Raw genomic sequence first — 17,835 nt, 5'->3', positions numbered from 1 at the left:
TAAAAGTATCGTCTACGTAGCGGAACCATGCCGGGAAGTTTAAAGTTTCAAACAATTTTGATTCATAATAATGCATGTAGATATCAGCCAGGATGGGACTGAGGGGGCTTCCCATGGCTAATCCCTCAATTTGCTTGTAATATTTATTTTGGAAAACAAAATGTGTTTGTTTCAAACAGAGTTGAGTGAGAGAAATTAGCTCATCAATTTCGATGCAAGAGAAATGAAATTCGCGAAGTCTGGTTTCTAGACACCTTAATGCACCCTCCACTGGGACATAGGTGAATAATGATTTTACATCAAAAGAAACCATGAGTAAATTACTAGGAGAAATGTTTTTAACTTTTTTTACAAACTCTATTGAATTTTTTATGGTGTAAATGTTATTGTCTAATAGAGTTGAAAATCTAGAAACTAAATATTTAGCTAATGGATACGAGGCAGTACCTAAATTTGATACAATAGGGCGGAAAGGAATACCACTTTTATGAATTTTGGGAAGAGCATATAATCTGGCACAATTCGCAACAGATGGGATAAGGGAATGTTTTAAGTTGGCTGAAATGATTTGCGAAGATTTGATCGCAGTTTTTATTTTTGACAAATCCGAAGGTGAAGGATCTTTAGGGATCGGATTATATGGTCCTTCGTTTAAGAGTTTAGTGACACCATCGATGTAAGTGTTCCTATCCATGACGACTATCTGGCCACCTTTGTCGGCCTTTGAAATAATAATATCCGGGTTAGAATGAATTTCACGCAATGTAGCTCTTTCTCTCGCAGTTAGATTTGGTTTCAAAGGTTTATTATTGAATTTCACATTATGAGCGATAAGATGCCTAATCATTTCTTTCTGTGAATCTGAAACTTTACTGAACTTGAAAGCTTTTTCGATAGGAGCCAAAATCTTTGGAATCGAGGGTTTACAGGTTTGTGAGAAGTTAAAATTATATTTTAGAATTCTCTCTTGTTCTTCTGAAAGACTAACATTACAAATATTAACTATTGGCTTGATGTTTACAATGGGAAGATTTTTTGAACTACTTGAACTGAAAGATTGTAAAAGAAGTTTTTCGAATTTAACTGCAAGGGAGTTTTTATGACGGTTAACTGCATTCTCCGTTCTAGACCAAGACTTTTGTTCAAGGGCAGTGAATTTTGGATATGATTTAGCGAGTTCCAGATGAAGCTTATAGAGTTCACGTTCAATTTTGGACAATTGTTGACGTGTATCCCTTATGACTGACCGAAGTAAGGCAAGCTTGCAATTTAACAGAATTCTTGAAACGCGACTCGAAGGTTTTTGATTAGATTTGATTTGAATAAAATTGGGGATCAATTTTCTACATTTACATTTAAGTAAAAAGTCAAGATGATTCAGGAATTTTTGCCGTTTCAGGCGTAATTTAGTGAAACGATTAACGGATGAAGGCATGATAAACAATACAGAAAATCAAACTAAATTAACTAAACAATAATAAAGCACACACAAAACAGCAGAAAAATCCCTCACTGAAATTAATAGAAAACAAAACATTTGTAAGCAAAATGCATGAAATCAGACAAGCAAAGCACAATATCCAAATATACAAAATATAAACATAACTTGAAAATTGCAAAAATGTACTTACCGAAACTCATGCAATCACAAAATTCTTGTCCAGGCTTTCTTATCTTATCTAATCATTATTTCCTATCTTGTTCATTTGCGGTTTTGCAGCTGAAGATGGTGGTTCGGTAAAACCATCGAAACTAGTCCTGTGAAAATTTTGTAAATATAACGCTGACTTTTGTTGTTTGACTTCTGAATTAATATTTATTCGGCGTGTTATTGTGTCTTAATTATAGAAGCCCCAAACAGGCTTACTTTTTGCTTTCTTTTTTGCACGTGGTGTGGCCGCCATTTTGTGATTGCATGAGTTTCGGTAAGTACTTTTTTGCAATTTTCAAGTTATGTTTATATTTTGTATATTTGGATATTGTGCTTTGCTTGTCTGATTTCGTGCATTTTGCTTACAAATGTTTTGTTTTCTATTAATTTCAGTGAGGGATTTTTCTGCTGTTTTGTGTGTGCTTTATTATTGTTTAGTTAATTTAGTTTGATTTTCTGTATTGTTTATCATGCCTTCATCCGTTAATCGTTTCACTAAATTACGCCTGAAACGGCAAAAATTCATGAATCATCTTGACTTTTTACTTAAATGTAAATGTAGAAAATTGATCCCCAATTTTATTCAAATCAAATCTAATCAAAAACCTTCGAGTCGCGTTTCAAGAATTCTGTTAAATTGCAAGCTTGCCTTACTTCGGTCCGTCATAAGGGATACACGTCAGCAATTGTCCAAAATTGAACGTGAACTCTATAAGCTTCATCTGGAACTCGCTAAATCATATCCAAAATTCACTGCCCTTGAACAAAAGTCTTGGTCTAGAACGGAGAATGCAGTTAACCGTCATAAAAACACCCTTGCAGTTAAATTCGAAAAACTTCTTTTACAATCTTCCAGTTCAAGTAGTTCAAAAAATCTTCCCATTGTAAACATCAAGCCAATAGTTAATATTTGTAATGTTAGTCTTTCAGAAGAACAAGAGAGAATTCTAAAATATAATTTTAACTTCTCACAAACCTGTAAACCCTCGATTCCAAAGATTTTGGCTCCTATCGAAAAAGCTTTCAAGTTCAGTAAAGTTTCAGATTCACAGAAAGAAATGATTAGGCATCTTATCGCTCATAATGTGAAATTCAATAATAAACCTTTGAAACCAAATCTAACTGCGAGAGAAAGAGCTACATTGCGTGAAAATCATTCTAACCCGGATATTATTATTTCAAACGCCGACAAAGGTGGCCAGATAGTCGTCATGGATAGGAACACTTACATCGATGGTGTCACTAAACTCTTAAACGAAGGACCATATAATCCGATCCCTAAAGATCCTTCACCTTCGGATTTGTCAAAAATAAAAACTGCGATCAAATCTTCGCAAATCATTTCAGCCAACTTAAAACATTCCCTTATCCCATCTGTTGCGAATTGTGCCAGATTATATGCTCTTCCCAAAATTCATAAAAGTGGTATTCCTTTCCGCCCTATTGTATCAAATTTAGGTACTGCCTCGTATCCATTAGCTAAATATTTAGTTTCTAGATTTTCAACTCTATTAGACAATAACATTTACACCATAAAAAATTCAATAGAGTTTGTAAAAAAAGTTAAAAACATTTCTCCTAGTAATTTACTCATGGTTTCTTTTGATGTAAAATCATTATTCACCTATGTCCCAGTGGAGGGTGCATTAAGGTGTCTAGAAACCAGACTTCGCGAATTTCATTTCTCTTGCATCGAAATTGATGAGCTAATTTCTCTCACTCAACTCTGTTTGAAACAAACACATTTTGTTTTCCAAAATAAATATTACAAGCAAACTGAGGGATTAGCCATGGGAAGCCCCCTCAGTCCCATCCTGGCTGATATCTACATGCATTATTATGAATCAAAATTGTTTAAAACTTTAAACTTCCCGGCATGGTTCCGCTACGTAGACGATACTTTTACTCTGTTTGAAGGTAATAAAGATGATTTAAATAAAGTTCTTTCAACAATGAATTCTATTGATCCTGCTATTCAGTTCACTTTTGAACTTGAGACTTGCAATTCTCTTCCGTTTCTCGACATTCTGGTCACACGTAACACATCCAACTTCAGTACTACGGTTTACCGTAAACCTTCATCGGTTTGCCTTCCACCACACTTTAAATCATGTCATCTGACTAAACAAAAGTTAGCTTCATTTTATTCCTATGTTTCCCGTGCTCTTCAAGTTTGCTCCTCCAAACTAGCCCTTGATGAAGAACTAAAGTATTTAAAAGCAATAGCTATTGACAGGGGTTTTCCACCCAACATTATTAATCAAGCAGTTAAAAAATTCTCATCTCAACACACTAAAAGGCACAATCTTGTTTTAGGAGATTATAAAAATTCTGTTGTCATTCCCTTCTTTCCATCAATTAGCTATAAAGTTGCACATATTTTGCAGAAATTTAACTTTCGGGTTGTTTATTCTCCCATCAATAAAATTCCGAGTTCCATACTCAAGGACCCCATTCCGGATATGAATTCCTGGGGTATTTATAGGATTCCTTGCCAGTGTGGTTTAATTTACATTGGCCCAACTAGGAGAGCCTTAAAATTTCGCGTCAAGGAACATGAGGCATATGTTAGAAAAAAGGAAACACAGAAGTCTTCTGTTGCTCAACATTGTTGGTCCGAAAACCACACTTTCATTTTTTCTGCTGCCAAAATTATTCAAAAAACATCTTCCATTGGAGAACTGGATTTTCTAGAGGCATTTCACATTCATAAAAATCTTTCTGTTCTAGTTAACGATCCTAATTCCAATCCAAATTTGCCTTCGGCCTTTAAAGAAATTATGTTTTAGTTCTGGTTTTACCAACAGATGGCGCCACTTGCTTATTCTTGTCCAGGCATACTTATCTTATCTAATCATTATTTCCTATCTTGTTCATTTGCGGTTTTGCAGCTGAAGATGGTGGTTCGGTAAAACCATCGAAACTAGTCCTGTGAAAATTTTGTAAATATAACGCTGATTTTTGTTGTTTGACTTCTGAATTAGCATCAGTTAAATTCTCAGAGCGAAAACAAAATCACATTATATTAACGGAGTTCTGTACTATAGAAAAACGGATTTCATTTTCCCATTTAGCACAAAAATGTATATAAGAATTAACATGAATTATGCATCTAACAATCTTTTTTTTTTTTTTTTTTTTTTTTTTTTTTTTTTTTTTTTTTTTAATTTCAACTCAGTGACTTAACGATTCTCTATTCCGAGATCCTGGGAGCAACAAAAATAAGCTAAATATACCCGATGCTAGAAATAAGAAATACTCTTTTCAATGATAAGATTTATTTTTATAAAAATGTTTTTCATATCGCATGTTAGTTTTTAAGATTAACGCAAAATAGACATGGAAATTCAAATATACTGCTTAAGATATTTTAAAAAACGAAAAATAAAGTTAAAGAATTTTTATGCAAGCATAAATAATTGGAAAGCACTTCTAAATTTTATTCTGGAAATACCCTGATACGCGCTTTTAAGGAAACTCATGTTATTTTATTCATTTTACCGAATTAATTATAAATTTCATGCTTATATATAATAGAATTATTGATTCTTAACTAGTGCTCTTTGCAGATTCATTATGGAAAATTTGGTTGTCTTTCCTTCAAGGGAAGAGGTTTTATTACAACTGGACTGATAAAATCGAGTTTCTTTCAGAAGATTTATGCCAAATCATATATTTGGCTTCTTTGTGATCAACTCTGCGATTTCGTAAATTTAAAGACAAAACGACTCACCTTAGATAATCCATGTCTTTTCAGTTCCAAAACATCAATTGTAAAATTGGTCCTAAATCCATCTTTATCAAATTTTATAAAACCAGTCATCCCTTCATATGTTAACTGAAAGAAAATTAATATTTACTGAGCTAAAATATGAAAAAAGAATTACAAATTTGTAGCATTTAAAGCGATTTTTACATGAAAGGCAATGATAAGTATAAATTAATGAAACTTTTGAAAATAAGAGTTGAAAATTCTATGAACATTATTAACAAGGGTGGCGCTTACTTCTCACAAAAAGAAGGAAAACAGCTTAGGCAATGATGCCCATTTCTCTTCAACCATTAGAACATTTAAAACAAAGATTTTAAATAGTTATTCCTGTGCAAGGTAAATAGTAAATAAGCAGATAACATCCCAAACTGCCACCAAATATATAGTATTAGTAAGAGATCCTATCTCTAAGTTCAGTGGGTTGGTTAATTCGTTAATACATCCCAATTGGATGAATAGCCGATTCAATCCCTCCCAAACCACCAAACGCAAACTCTTGACCAAACAACGGTGCGACAGTCAGTCTGAAAAATAAATTAAATAAGGACAGAGGTACTTCCTCAAGCCACGTGGCCAGCTGGTGTATATAGATTTGATATCTATATTTATATATTATATATTCCAAAACATAGCTGTGAGAAGGAATTCCCTGCATAGTTTCGTTTACCCCCTCCCCTAAAAAAAGGGACTCACAGGGCGTCTCATTGCTTTTTTCTTGTGGTTTCAAATTCACCTTACTTTAGCATATATTAGGAACCCTATTACGCCAGACAGCCCTTTGTATAGAAGGGCCTGATCGAAGCTGATGTAGGGAAACCCAAGGAATTTGTTTCTAGAGACAGAAAACACCAGACATCATCCCAGGAAGTGAACAGACGTTTCCTCTTCTTCTCCACAAGCTGGACAGAGAGGAGTTTCGACAAACCACATTTGTGGAGATGTTTGGCCAGATAAGCATGTCCGGTAACAATTTAAATTACCTGGCGTAAGTTAGTTCTACTGAGCTGTATGAGTTTACCTGATACGTTAAGTGTACCGAGTACAAATTTAGAATGATCACAGCCTGGTTAAAATTATATAAAAGTATTTTATGTATATAAAAGTTTCAGCTGTGAACAAATTGCAACAGTAATTCATGTAGTGTTGATATTAGGAAGATATATTTATAAAAAAGAGTCGTCATGGAAACAATTCAAGCTTTAGCAATTCACTATTGAAACACTTTACCACGAACTCTGTATTTGCAGCCTAAATAATTACTTCAGAAAAAAATAATAAAATAAACAAAAGGGTGCACAGTCAAAATATGGTATTTCATCCATTAAAGTGTATATAGATATCTGTTATCGTTATTATTTACATAATCTTGAATTACTGTCATTTGAAAAACTAAATATTTGAAAATTTACACTTATATTTTGAAAGATATTCTTTTCTAAACTATTATAGCAAAAACAATAATACTGTGTATTGACTGAATTTCAAAATAACACCGAAACATAGAATTTTATCTACGTCAAACAGCTCAGAGAAATTGCCTATAGGATTGTTTCATTTGAAACGCGAACATTGTCAAGTAACATCCTTCATAACGTTCGTGGTATTTTTGTAAGCATTGGTAGCTTCTTCTTTAATTACCTATCATAGACTAACCGACGTATCCAGCTGAATTACTCTAACTTCTTTCAAATGTTGCTCCCTCAGAACCCATCTTGAGCAGCGAAGGCAGAGGGTAGGGTACCTCTCAAATAAGGAATCGCAGTATCTTAGCTATCCATTTCTAACCAAAGAACTCGAAACACATTTGTTCAAAATGGGATATGATGCCGAACGTTGCTTTAACTCCGTTTGCATAACAGCCCAAGCCAAGCTATCCTGGGTATCAAGGAGGTATCTTACAAGAAGGTATATTAAGTCTTCTGCTGTTAATTGTTACAAGCTTCGTACAAATGATGACATCATTTCCTTGAACGTTTTGAATAAACGTATTAAAAAGGAAAAAGTACAAAGCTCATAGCATGAACTAGATGTAAAGAATTTTACAACTATGTTATAGAGATAAAAAGCTTTCGTTTTTAGATGACGTGATTTTCCAAGTTAAAACGAAATAGGAGTTAAGAATTTTTAAATAATAACGCTATCGGAAATTTGCATTCAGTTTATATCTGTGCTGTGACAAATGGACAGTCAGTGAACATGTATTTACACCCCAGCAGAAACATATATACGTACAGACGTTAGGAAAAAACTTTCTTCTTAATTCATTTTACAATCCGTTTTTGACAAGAAGAATCCTTTATTTTGTTCGCAAGTACGGATATCATTCAAAAATGATTTAAATGGATTTGAAAGCGGTCAAAATGCATATTTTCTTGAAATATTATACCGGGAATTTTTCGCGATTACAATATTTCCTTTGTTTCATACAAGGAAGTAAAAATGACTTAAATTAACTTCATGAAAATGTCAGATTTTTTGTTCATAAATGTCTAATATTGCACATTACATTTATATTTTTAGCTAATTAACATTTTTCATAACAGATTTAAAATTTATAAAGATAGACAGATAATTTCAGTTTTTAACAAATTACTACTAACAGTGTTTTTTGATAACTGTTTAACATTCAGAACAAAAAATTCACAGAATTTTGTTTCTTTATAAAGTGTTATCTTGATTGGCAATCATGCTTTATAATTCTGAATATATCACTTTCAGTTAAACAGCAAAATAATACCCTATATAACCTTTATTCATTTTTTCAAAAGCATGGTATAAGAGAAATAAGGAACTTCCTGATACTGAAACTCAATCTTCTAAAGTTCTCTAGTGGCTTACAATCCTTCGTTGTTTTAATCCTTTTCCTCTTTCGGTTAATTAAGCATATCACAGAAAAATCGAATTTTATTTCTTTTAATTTTCTTCCATTGTGAGTAAGATCTCCAACTAAGCATCAATGCGTAATGGAATTCAATTAATTTATCATCTAATCCTCCAGATTAAGCAAATTGCTTAAAGATCTTAAATCTCATCGGATCAAGACTTAATGCTATTCACGAATAGAGAATGTAACATATTAATTGAGCCTCATTTCCAAAGAATAATTAAACCTTCGTCTGCAATTACAAACATTAATCATACGTATTTTAATATATTCACATTTAATTGTGATTCAGACTATTTTTTATATTTTAAACGCATGTAGAATAACAATAATGTATAGTAATAACTATAATTAATTTCTACTTTGTTAGATCATGCAAGGATAATACGTTTTGCCTGAAAACTTGAAAAGTTCACCTCCATTTATATGCGGATGGGTACCAAATTTATTTGACTTTACGTAATTTTCGCTTTCCTATAAGGTACCTGAAAAATTATACTATTAGCTTACATAAGAATTAATTACACCATTACTTACATATGATATGGCGACGATTTGGTATAAAACTTCGTTAACAATCTAAAAAATAAGTATTCCTGTACGTAAACAATCAGGGAATTTTATCTCTATGATAAATTTTTCTTTCTGAATTTCATAAGTAAATAAGTTTAAAATTTAGATAATATATTTCTATTAAAGTAACATCAGTGCTGTTTTATATAAGACTATCTATAAAGTGAAAAATCGTTTAGATCTCATTAAAATAAACCACATCAATAGAACACTGTAATTTATTATTGTGGTATATTTTAAAATAAAAATATATAAATTATGATTTTTGAAAACTGCGTTTTAACATTTCAGTAAATATATGCGGAGGCATTAAATTACATCTAAAATACTGGGCTTCTTTTAAAGCAGAATGGATTAACAAAAGTTTAACTGTGCTAATAACTTTCAATAGGAACTACAAAATTATTCCGACTGGCACAAATCCTAACATTTTATCCACATTACTAATTCAGAATTACAGAATTTGGATCGGATATTAAACTACGAAGAACGAATTATTACAAAATTTCATAACAAATTAAATGTATTTTAATTAACAAATCAAATGTACTTTATTTTGTATCAATTAAATTAATTACTATAAAAGTAAAAGAATGATTTTTGTCAAAACGATACCCGTTTATTGCTTTAAATCATCAGATGCCAGCATGATAGCCAATCTGTTAGCAAGTACACAACCTCGCTGAGAATACGCTCAAAGAACTCAGCTGTATGATATTTTCAAAACGATTCATGCCAATGAACAACCACATGTAGGTTAATTGAGTCTACTAAAGGTGGCCAAGAAAATTCTATTGCTTTAAATGGTCAGATATCAGCATCCCGGACAACCTGTTAGGAACTACACGACCTCACTAATAATGTACTCAAAGAACCTTGCTGTATGATGTTTTCAAAAAGATTTATGCCAATGAACAAACACATGTAGGTTGAATGAGTATACTAAAGGTGGGCGAGAAAATTCCATGGCTTTAAATAGTCAAATATCAGCATCCAGGACAACCTGTTAGAAACTACACGATCTCACTGATAACGTACTCAAATGGACGTTTTACTCTGCTGTATATTTTCAAAACGTTTCCCTCCAATGGATAATCAAATGTAGATCGAATGAGTCTACTGAAAGTGGGCAAGCAAATTTAAATTTAGCTGCTGTACAGCCCAAATCTGCACTAATCAAATGTTTTGTTTCTGAGCGATGCTTTTATTGGCAAGTCCATAAATGATTTGTTGGAAAATTCTTCACTTTTAAGTAGCTCATTACATCCACAAGAAGCTTGAACTGGTCTACTAAAAATGAGCTTGAGAGAGTCCACTGACTTCTTCGCTTCCACAGCACATCCACTTCGGCTCAGCACATTCACTTGTGATTCGAATTCTTCGACTAACGCTATAATAATTAGAGTTAACCACTATACAGCTGACATCTGCATTAACAAAACTGCTGCTAAGGCTGAATGATGTTTTCAAGAGACAGGTCTTTGAGAAATGAGTCTCAGCTAAATGGGTAGCTTGTTACTTCTAGGCTTCTGCGCAGTCTTAGTACATCTAAATGAAGCTTAAATGATGAAAACTGAAGATGCAAGTTAAATACATCCACCTATAGCTCGAATGAGTCTAATGACTTCTCCGCTTAAAAGCAGGCTCAGCCCATCCACGTGAAGTTCTAATTTCGTGTAATGAAGACAGGCTAGAATGATTAGTCTTAAACACTATACAGCTCGGATTCGATTTAATAAAACTACTCCTATAGCTGAACGATGCTGTCTAGAGAGAAACCGAGCCAAACAAGCTTGGTGACTTCTGTGCTTCTAAGCAGGCTCAGCGATTTATAGGAATAGGATCTGAAACGTCCATATGACTTGGAAGAAAAGTCATTTATGCGTGTGGCACTCAAATTTCTTATGATTACTCCCTATTTTTCTGCATATAAATGTTTATGGTATGTCTTAAGGCAGCCAGATATTTCATAGTATTTTAACAACCTTAAGCTGACTTCATCCCAAAATTTCTACCATCACTAAAATATAACATTACTTTGAATTGTTTGTATTAAATATAAATTAGCGGTGTTGTAGTTACATAATGCAATAAATTATGTGCTTAGCTTTCGGGATTGTAAACTACATTGAAACTCAAAAAATTCAAATTTTTACGTGTAATAATATAGAAAAGCTGGCGTTGTGTAAATGTGTCGTAGATGCATAATAGATGATGAAACTTACATTCATGTCCAAATTCAAATACTCCTTTAATTTCTCTTTGACAAAAATATTTTTTCGGTCCAGTTCACATTTTAGATATAATTTTGAAGAGAGCGGAAGCAACTGGAATGATAGCAAGAGAAGCAAAATAGCAAAGGGGCATTTTCCAAAACAGAAGCCTGATTCAAAAAGGATTTGGTTTGCAATTTCTTTATTAAAGTTTCCACGCTTGCTGTGTGAGTTTCCATTTGAAAATTATCTATGTTACCAGGATTATTAAAAGAATCCAGAAGGAAAATATGCAAAAATTAAAAACTAAAGCATTAAGGGATTATTACCAATTAAAATCAGAAGTTTGTTTACATACGTTTTTGCCTTATACATGCACACACATAAATATACATGCACATAGGCATACATCATAGTTACTTAAAATAAACTTAAAATGATTTACTTATAAATTATTCTTAATAATATTCTCGTGGATTAGTATTACACTTATTGTGTTAAAAAGTAAACAATAAATTATAGAATACATATTTACTGAATTCGTTTGAAACTTACCTATTCAGCAATCAAAGTATATGATAAAAGGGAAGAAACGCTCTTATAAGGCATAATGGAACAACATTTTTATTCAATGTTCTTTTATCAGCTACATGATAAAGAAATTCAATTGTATTCCCTCCGGATAAATTACTACTGCGCAACAGTCCTATCCTCATTAATAGTATATAAGCCTTCAATATTTTTTGTTACTTCCCTTTTTCTGCTTACAAAGCAGCACTTAAAGGATTTCCTTCTGTTTTTCGTTCCACCTTTTCCTCTCTGCCCACAATAACACATAATTGGCGCGATTATTTTAGCTTTTGGCTGCTTCACTACCTGAAATTCCTTCATTTAAAAAGGGCTTTTTATATGCTTAAGTGGTCAAATTCAGTTCCTGATAGACCCCATCAAATGTTCCTTCTTCTTTGTGTGTTTTAAAAGTGTTGTGAGAGGTTATTTTATTTGCTCCTAAAATCCTTGATCAATTTATTTTCAAGAACGTACAACTTACCCAAAAAAAGGACAGTTCTATATCTGCCGGTCTCGAAATTTAACTTGAATTTTCCATGTCTCGAAAGCGTGACTTAGGAAATATATTAGATTTATATACAGCGTTGTTCTAACATAGGTATTGTAACACCAAACTAGACTTTTTCTGAAATAGCATTACAATTTTTTTCCCATATTTCGAGTCGACGACTTAACTTATGCCTAAGTGCCAAGTTCTGTAAAAATGGTAGTAGTAGTTTTTTAAAAAATCAGCTCTCAATATGTTTGCTCCTCTCTGCTAATTTAATTTTGTTTATATTTATTAATATCTCTTTTTTATTAAACTTATTTGATTCTTTCTTCCACATTTCAAAATGTAGGTTTATTCCAAATAAATTCGTCCAGTTTTTATGATTTATCTTTAAAATTCATGTTTTTCATTCAATTTTTTTCGGAAAACAATTTGAATTACAAGCTATAAAATTTTTAACATCATCCTAAATTAGATGTATTTCTAAGTAAACCCGCAAAATAATATTTTTTTAATTCAAAATTTCCTAAGATATACGTGAATTTATATATTAGCGCGTTTTGAAATTTAGTATGTTTGCTATAAGCGATAATATCGCCAAATATGGTTTACGCATTTTGTTAAAATTATTTGAAATTATGAACGATGATCTTTATTCCGTTTGAATAAAATGAAAATAAAGGAAAGGAAAATAGTTTACTATAAAATAAGGTCGCCAAGTTAATTATTCTTGGCGCTAAAAAGATGCGCCAAAATAATTTTTTTAATTTCTCCATAAATTTCTCACCATTTACAGAATTTAATATGTAAGCATAATTTGAGTAGTAGAATCAAAATATGAAAAAAATCGGTATATTATTTTAGAATAAGCCCGATTATCTGTAAAAATACGAATGTTACAGCATATAAATCTAATATATATTAGCCTAAGTCGCGCTTTTAAGTCGTGGCAAACGCTATTTAAATTTCAACAATCGATCCACTAGAACGGGGGATATAGATTGCCCCTCTCTTTTTGTACAAGGCGTACAAGTCAAATTTGAACTAACGCAAAAATATGCTTTTAGCACAATATTTTTACGAAAACTGAATATTAAATATTATGTTAATCATCGATGATTAAATGAGAAGAAATTATAATAGGGCTCTCCATTTCCTATTCCATTTCCTATTTCTATTTCCGAAGACAAACAGCTTCAAAATTCCTTCATATTTTAATTAATTAGACAGAAAACAGTTAAACGTTTATCTCGTGTATTAAGTTTCATGCATTATAGCTATTTTAAGGAAATTATCCGTGAGCATTCTTCTGTTGATTGATGACAATAACTAAGTTATTATCATTTTAAAATAGTATCAAGCATTTACTGTACCATTGTTTATAGAAATAGCATCACAAAGAAAAAAAATTATAAATCTGAAAAATTAGGAACATAGTTTATTTATCATGATAAATGAAAATAAATAAAACACATCAGTTGCGTGTGCAATAGAGGTTGATATACCTTGGTAGATTAAAAAAAGTCTTTAAAAACAAAACTCAATTACTAAATCGGTAAAAACATTCGTTATTACACTGTTATTCATAGACATGCCTCAACACAGAGCAAGATAGCAATATGAACAACTGACAGACATCGAAAAAGGAAGACTGGTAGGGACGAGGAAAGTTAGTTTTTCGTACCATGAATTTTCGTACCAAAACATCGATATGATACGACTGAGGGCAGGATAGAAAGTGAAGCTAGAGGAATGGTATACACAGCAGCATTTAAGACTGTCATGATAACAATAATAGAGCTCAGTGGAACACTGGATAATATCTCTTAGTATTGTGTGTTGTACTGAGGACTTGTATGCTCGACGTTTGCTTTTGCAGCTTTCATTAGACCTCTTACCTTCGATATAGAGAGTGACGATAATATAACCTCGAATTACCTTCTGCAATGTTACTAGTATGTTTTGAGGACTTTAAAGCTGCAGGATCTTCATTCGCTAGTACCTCAAAAATAACCAACTTGAAGGCTGCATTGGAGAGGTTCCAGTCTTTCATCGACTGCAACCGTACAGTCTCCATCATGCTGTGAGGTGCCTCATATTTCATTCTCACTCTTTTTCTACAAACTGCAGATACGATGAATAATTTACATTCAAGGTAGTTAAAGATCTTTAAAGATGTGGTTAAAGATGGCTAAAATGTTAGGCACTAAAAATTGTACTGTTATAAATCTTTCTAGAGATAACAATCCAACAGAAAATACATTTTTTAACGTTTCTTTTGTGACCATCAGTTGTCTATGTTTACTTAGCAAGAGCGGCGGCTTCAGTTATTCCTTATATAAAATGCAAGAGTTGTAATTACTAGACCAGTTATGGGCAAACCTATGACCCGAGGGTCAAACACTGACACACGAAGGCTTTTTAAATGACCCACGATTTTTATAAACTTATTTTCTTATCATAAAAATGCAAACAGACAATTGAAAATACTACAAAATGAAAGCATAAATATCTAATGCCGAAGTTATTTAAAAAAAGGTATTTCCAAATGGACGTTGCCTAACTGATTTTCTGTCGTGTATCACTTAGCACACATTGCATGCATCTCTCGTCTCCTACGATGATTCAATACAGGTCACGTTGCAATAAATTTGAATGCGCAGGTGCCTGAGTCCAACCTGTAACTACCAACTGACTCAAAGAAAGTAAATATAAGAAGTACTAATTAAATGGAATCTGTACTGAGGGGGAAACCCCCTTCGCGCCGACTGTCACGTCTACGTGCCAGCAACGAACACACTCACCTACCGGCCGACACGCAGGCGTGCCAGAGCATTTTTCCGTTTACTACCGATTGTCACGTATTTGTGCCAGTACCCTGGAACGTTTTAGGAACTATAATTTCTGCCACAAAATGGCACTGTATGTCCATATGGTTTCAGATACGTGTATATTACACCTTCTACCCGAAATGAGAGAAGCATGACTCACATACACGTGTTTTTGATTATATAAACAAACGGGGAACTAAATGTTTCCGAATGGCGTGATTTATGGCGTCTCTTTAAATCGCAATTTATTCACACGTGGTAGTTGTTTATTGTAAGTAGAAGTTTTATATGCGCTAAAGCGTTGAGTATTTCGGTTTACAGTTCAGTTTTTAGAAAATAATTAGATCTTGGTAGAGACGTGAATTCTTTCTGTTTTTACCGTTGCAATGTCGAACCGTCGAAAATGTTTAACAGAGCATTAAATAGCAGAAATGATGCAAAATATTTCAGATATTGATTCTGATATTCTGATATTGATTCTGAAAGATTAACTGAAAGATATTTTCCAAAACCTTGTTCAGAAGAGACTGATAAGAAAATCAGACGACGATGCTTCGTTTGTTCACATTCCCGGAAAAATCCTCCAAACGGGCAAATGAGTTATTACGAGTTCAAGGAATGTAACGTAGGACTGTGTGTAGATCCCTGCTTTCAAATTTTTCATACGAAAAGAGAATTTTAAGTAATATATTTAGTTTTCAGATGTATAATGTTAAAAGTCATAAAATGGTGCGTGATTAAAATAAAATGTATAAAATATGCATTTAAACAAGAAATAAGATAATTAAAGTATATATATATATAAATATTTATAAAGCATAAGCCGTTTAAATACTCTATAGAGCATTATTAAACAATGCGTTGATACTTCGGAAATTTCATGGATTTAGGCTTAGTAGCAAAAAAGCCCCCGGCCCTGGAGAGACGCTCGCGGAAGACACTGCCGGCCTCCGCGATAAGCGCGCGTTTTCGGTACCCGGCTCGAAGGGGTTAAACGCTTAAGTGCCACTAAGTGCTGTTGGCGAACTAAATTTCCTAATAGAACATATGTAGAAAGTTTTCACATCTTACGACATCAGTATAGTCTAGCATACACTCATACAGTGGCAAAGGAATAGTACACCGTGTGTTGATTCTGTCTTTTATTTTCCCCTTCAATAATAGTTTCATTATTTAAAGCAAATCTTGGAAGTAAAAGTAACTACCTACATTGAAGAAATACATAAATGGCATGTGTTCGTGGGCAGTGTAAAATTATTTCGGAAGCCGCTCAGACCCGCGACTTTCAGACCGCTGACTTAGAAGATAGCAAACATTACCAAAGCTGACGTTCGAACATTTCTACTCTAAAAAAATAAACTTGAATCGTAAGATCACAAAAGATAAAAAAGTTCAATGTTTACCCTGTTGTTGAACAAGTAACTTTCTTCTAATGTTGAAAAAAAGAAAGTGGACGTTAATAGTTTAGGAAGAAGAACGTGCTTCAACGTTACTAATGATCTCAGTTACTCTAGGGAATATTTTGTGTAAGAAACTCTAACACTTCTCCTGCTAAATAACCTCTTGAGATTAGTGAGGGGAGTTATTTGTTGGTCTATTAAGCACGAATTCATCTATTTCACTTGCGTCATCTAAATGTACTACTTATTATATAATTACAAAAATATATTACTACAAAGTTGTGAATTGTGTCCAGAAAACAGATCGCGTGAACTTGAATTTTAAAGACAGCAAATTCCTGTATTATTTATATTAATTAAAACAGTTACCTTATTATTTTGCGAGAAATGTTATTTCAATTCTCATCTGTTCTCACCAGGATGCTAATTAGTTAATTTTTTTAAGCGCCGAGTTTTTGAGTTTTGAAAAGAACTTTTAGTAGCTATCGCTGGCCGATTACTTAGGATATCCTTCTACTAAATCGAGTTATTATGCTTAGCTATTCGTTGCTGTTTCGTGAAATTATTCACAACTGAACCAAACATTATTTAGGTGAATGTTAATTTGTATTAAATGTTTAAATCTGACAGTAACACTTATTTGACAGTTTCCGATCAGTAGCGCTTTTATATTTTATTTGACATTTTCCGAGCGCCTTAATAGCCGAGTAACTATAAGAACGTCAAATGTATAAACAAGTTTATTTTAAACCTTCACTGAGCTTCTGGTTACTATACTTGAGAAGGTTGTAGGGATTTATATTTATTTTAACTAACAAGTTAAAGTTTAATTTTAAACTTTCCTATAAGCCTTCATTTCACTAATTGTCAGTGCCAGAATATTTAAATTTGGTAGCACGCGTGGAGGAATGGAAATTTCGACTTTGAAGAAAGTATTTAAATGCCGAGTTTCAGTGGGAAAGAAAAAGGAGTTAGGATATAGCCGACATCTCTGCTGCTTATTGCTAGTTCACATGGCTTAATTATATATACTTGCTGCCACTAGTTTCGAAGGGGTTTAAGAAACGTAAGCTCACTGAGCCCTGTAGTTTAATTCTATCGCTTGTTAACATCTTCAAATGTTTAGTTTCGTTACTTGATTTTTCAGTTACCGCCCAAGCAGAGGCGCAGTCTGTTAGCTTCGAGTTGACGCATTGTGAATTTTAAGGAGTTAATAAAGGGTACTTTTACCTCATCCCTTGTGTAGTTACTACTACTCCAGTTTTCATACAGAAGTGAACCTGTTGGACTCTACAAGGTAAGACGGGAAGATATGTTGTCTGTTTGCCTGAACGTTTCTAGGAATAAGATATTTAATATAGTGTGGAACTGTACAAACTAACCTTACATTTGAATTAATTTTAGTTCAATGTTTTGTGAATTGAAAAATGCAGAGAAGAATCTGAATTTTT

At 32.8% G+C, this 17,835-nt stretch overlaps 1 protein-coding gene across 1 annotated transcript in view; it reads right to left on the bottom strand.

The window, feature by feature from the left end:
- LOC118197896 (glutamate receptor ionotropic, kainate 2-like) overlaps positions 1 to 17,835 on the bottom strand; it is a 533,731-nt gene that overhangs the window by 187,711 nt on the left and 328,185 nt on the right. Inside the window, exon 8 of the mRNA XM_085809703.1 lies at positions 5,385 to 5,489. Within this exon, the coding sequence (XP_085665829.1) occupies positions 5,385 to 5,489 (105 nt within the window). The remainder of the gene's footprint in view (positions 1 to 5,384; positions 5,490 to 17,835) is intronic.

Source organism: Stegodyphus dumicola, chromosome 2, assembly GCF_044657685.1.
Source record: "Stegodyphus dumicola isolate Sdum_Otavi_A_Nest chromosome 2, ASM4465768v1".
In the NCBI taxonomy this organism is placed as follows: domain Eukaryota; kingdom Metazoa; phylum Arthropoda; class Arachnida; order Araneae; family Eresidae; genus Stegodyphus; species Stegodyphus dumicola.
Note: the sequence above shows the minus strand (reverse complement) of the source record. Positions and strands in the feature narration are given on the sequence as shown.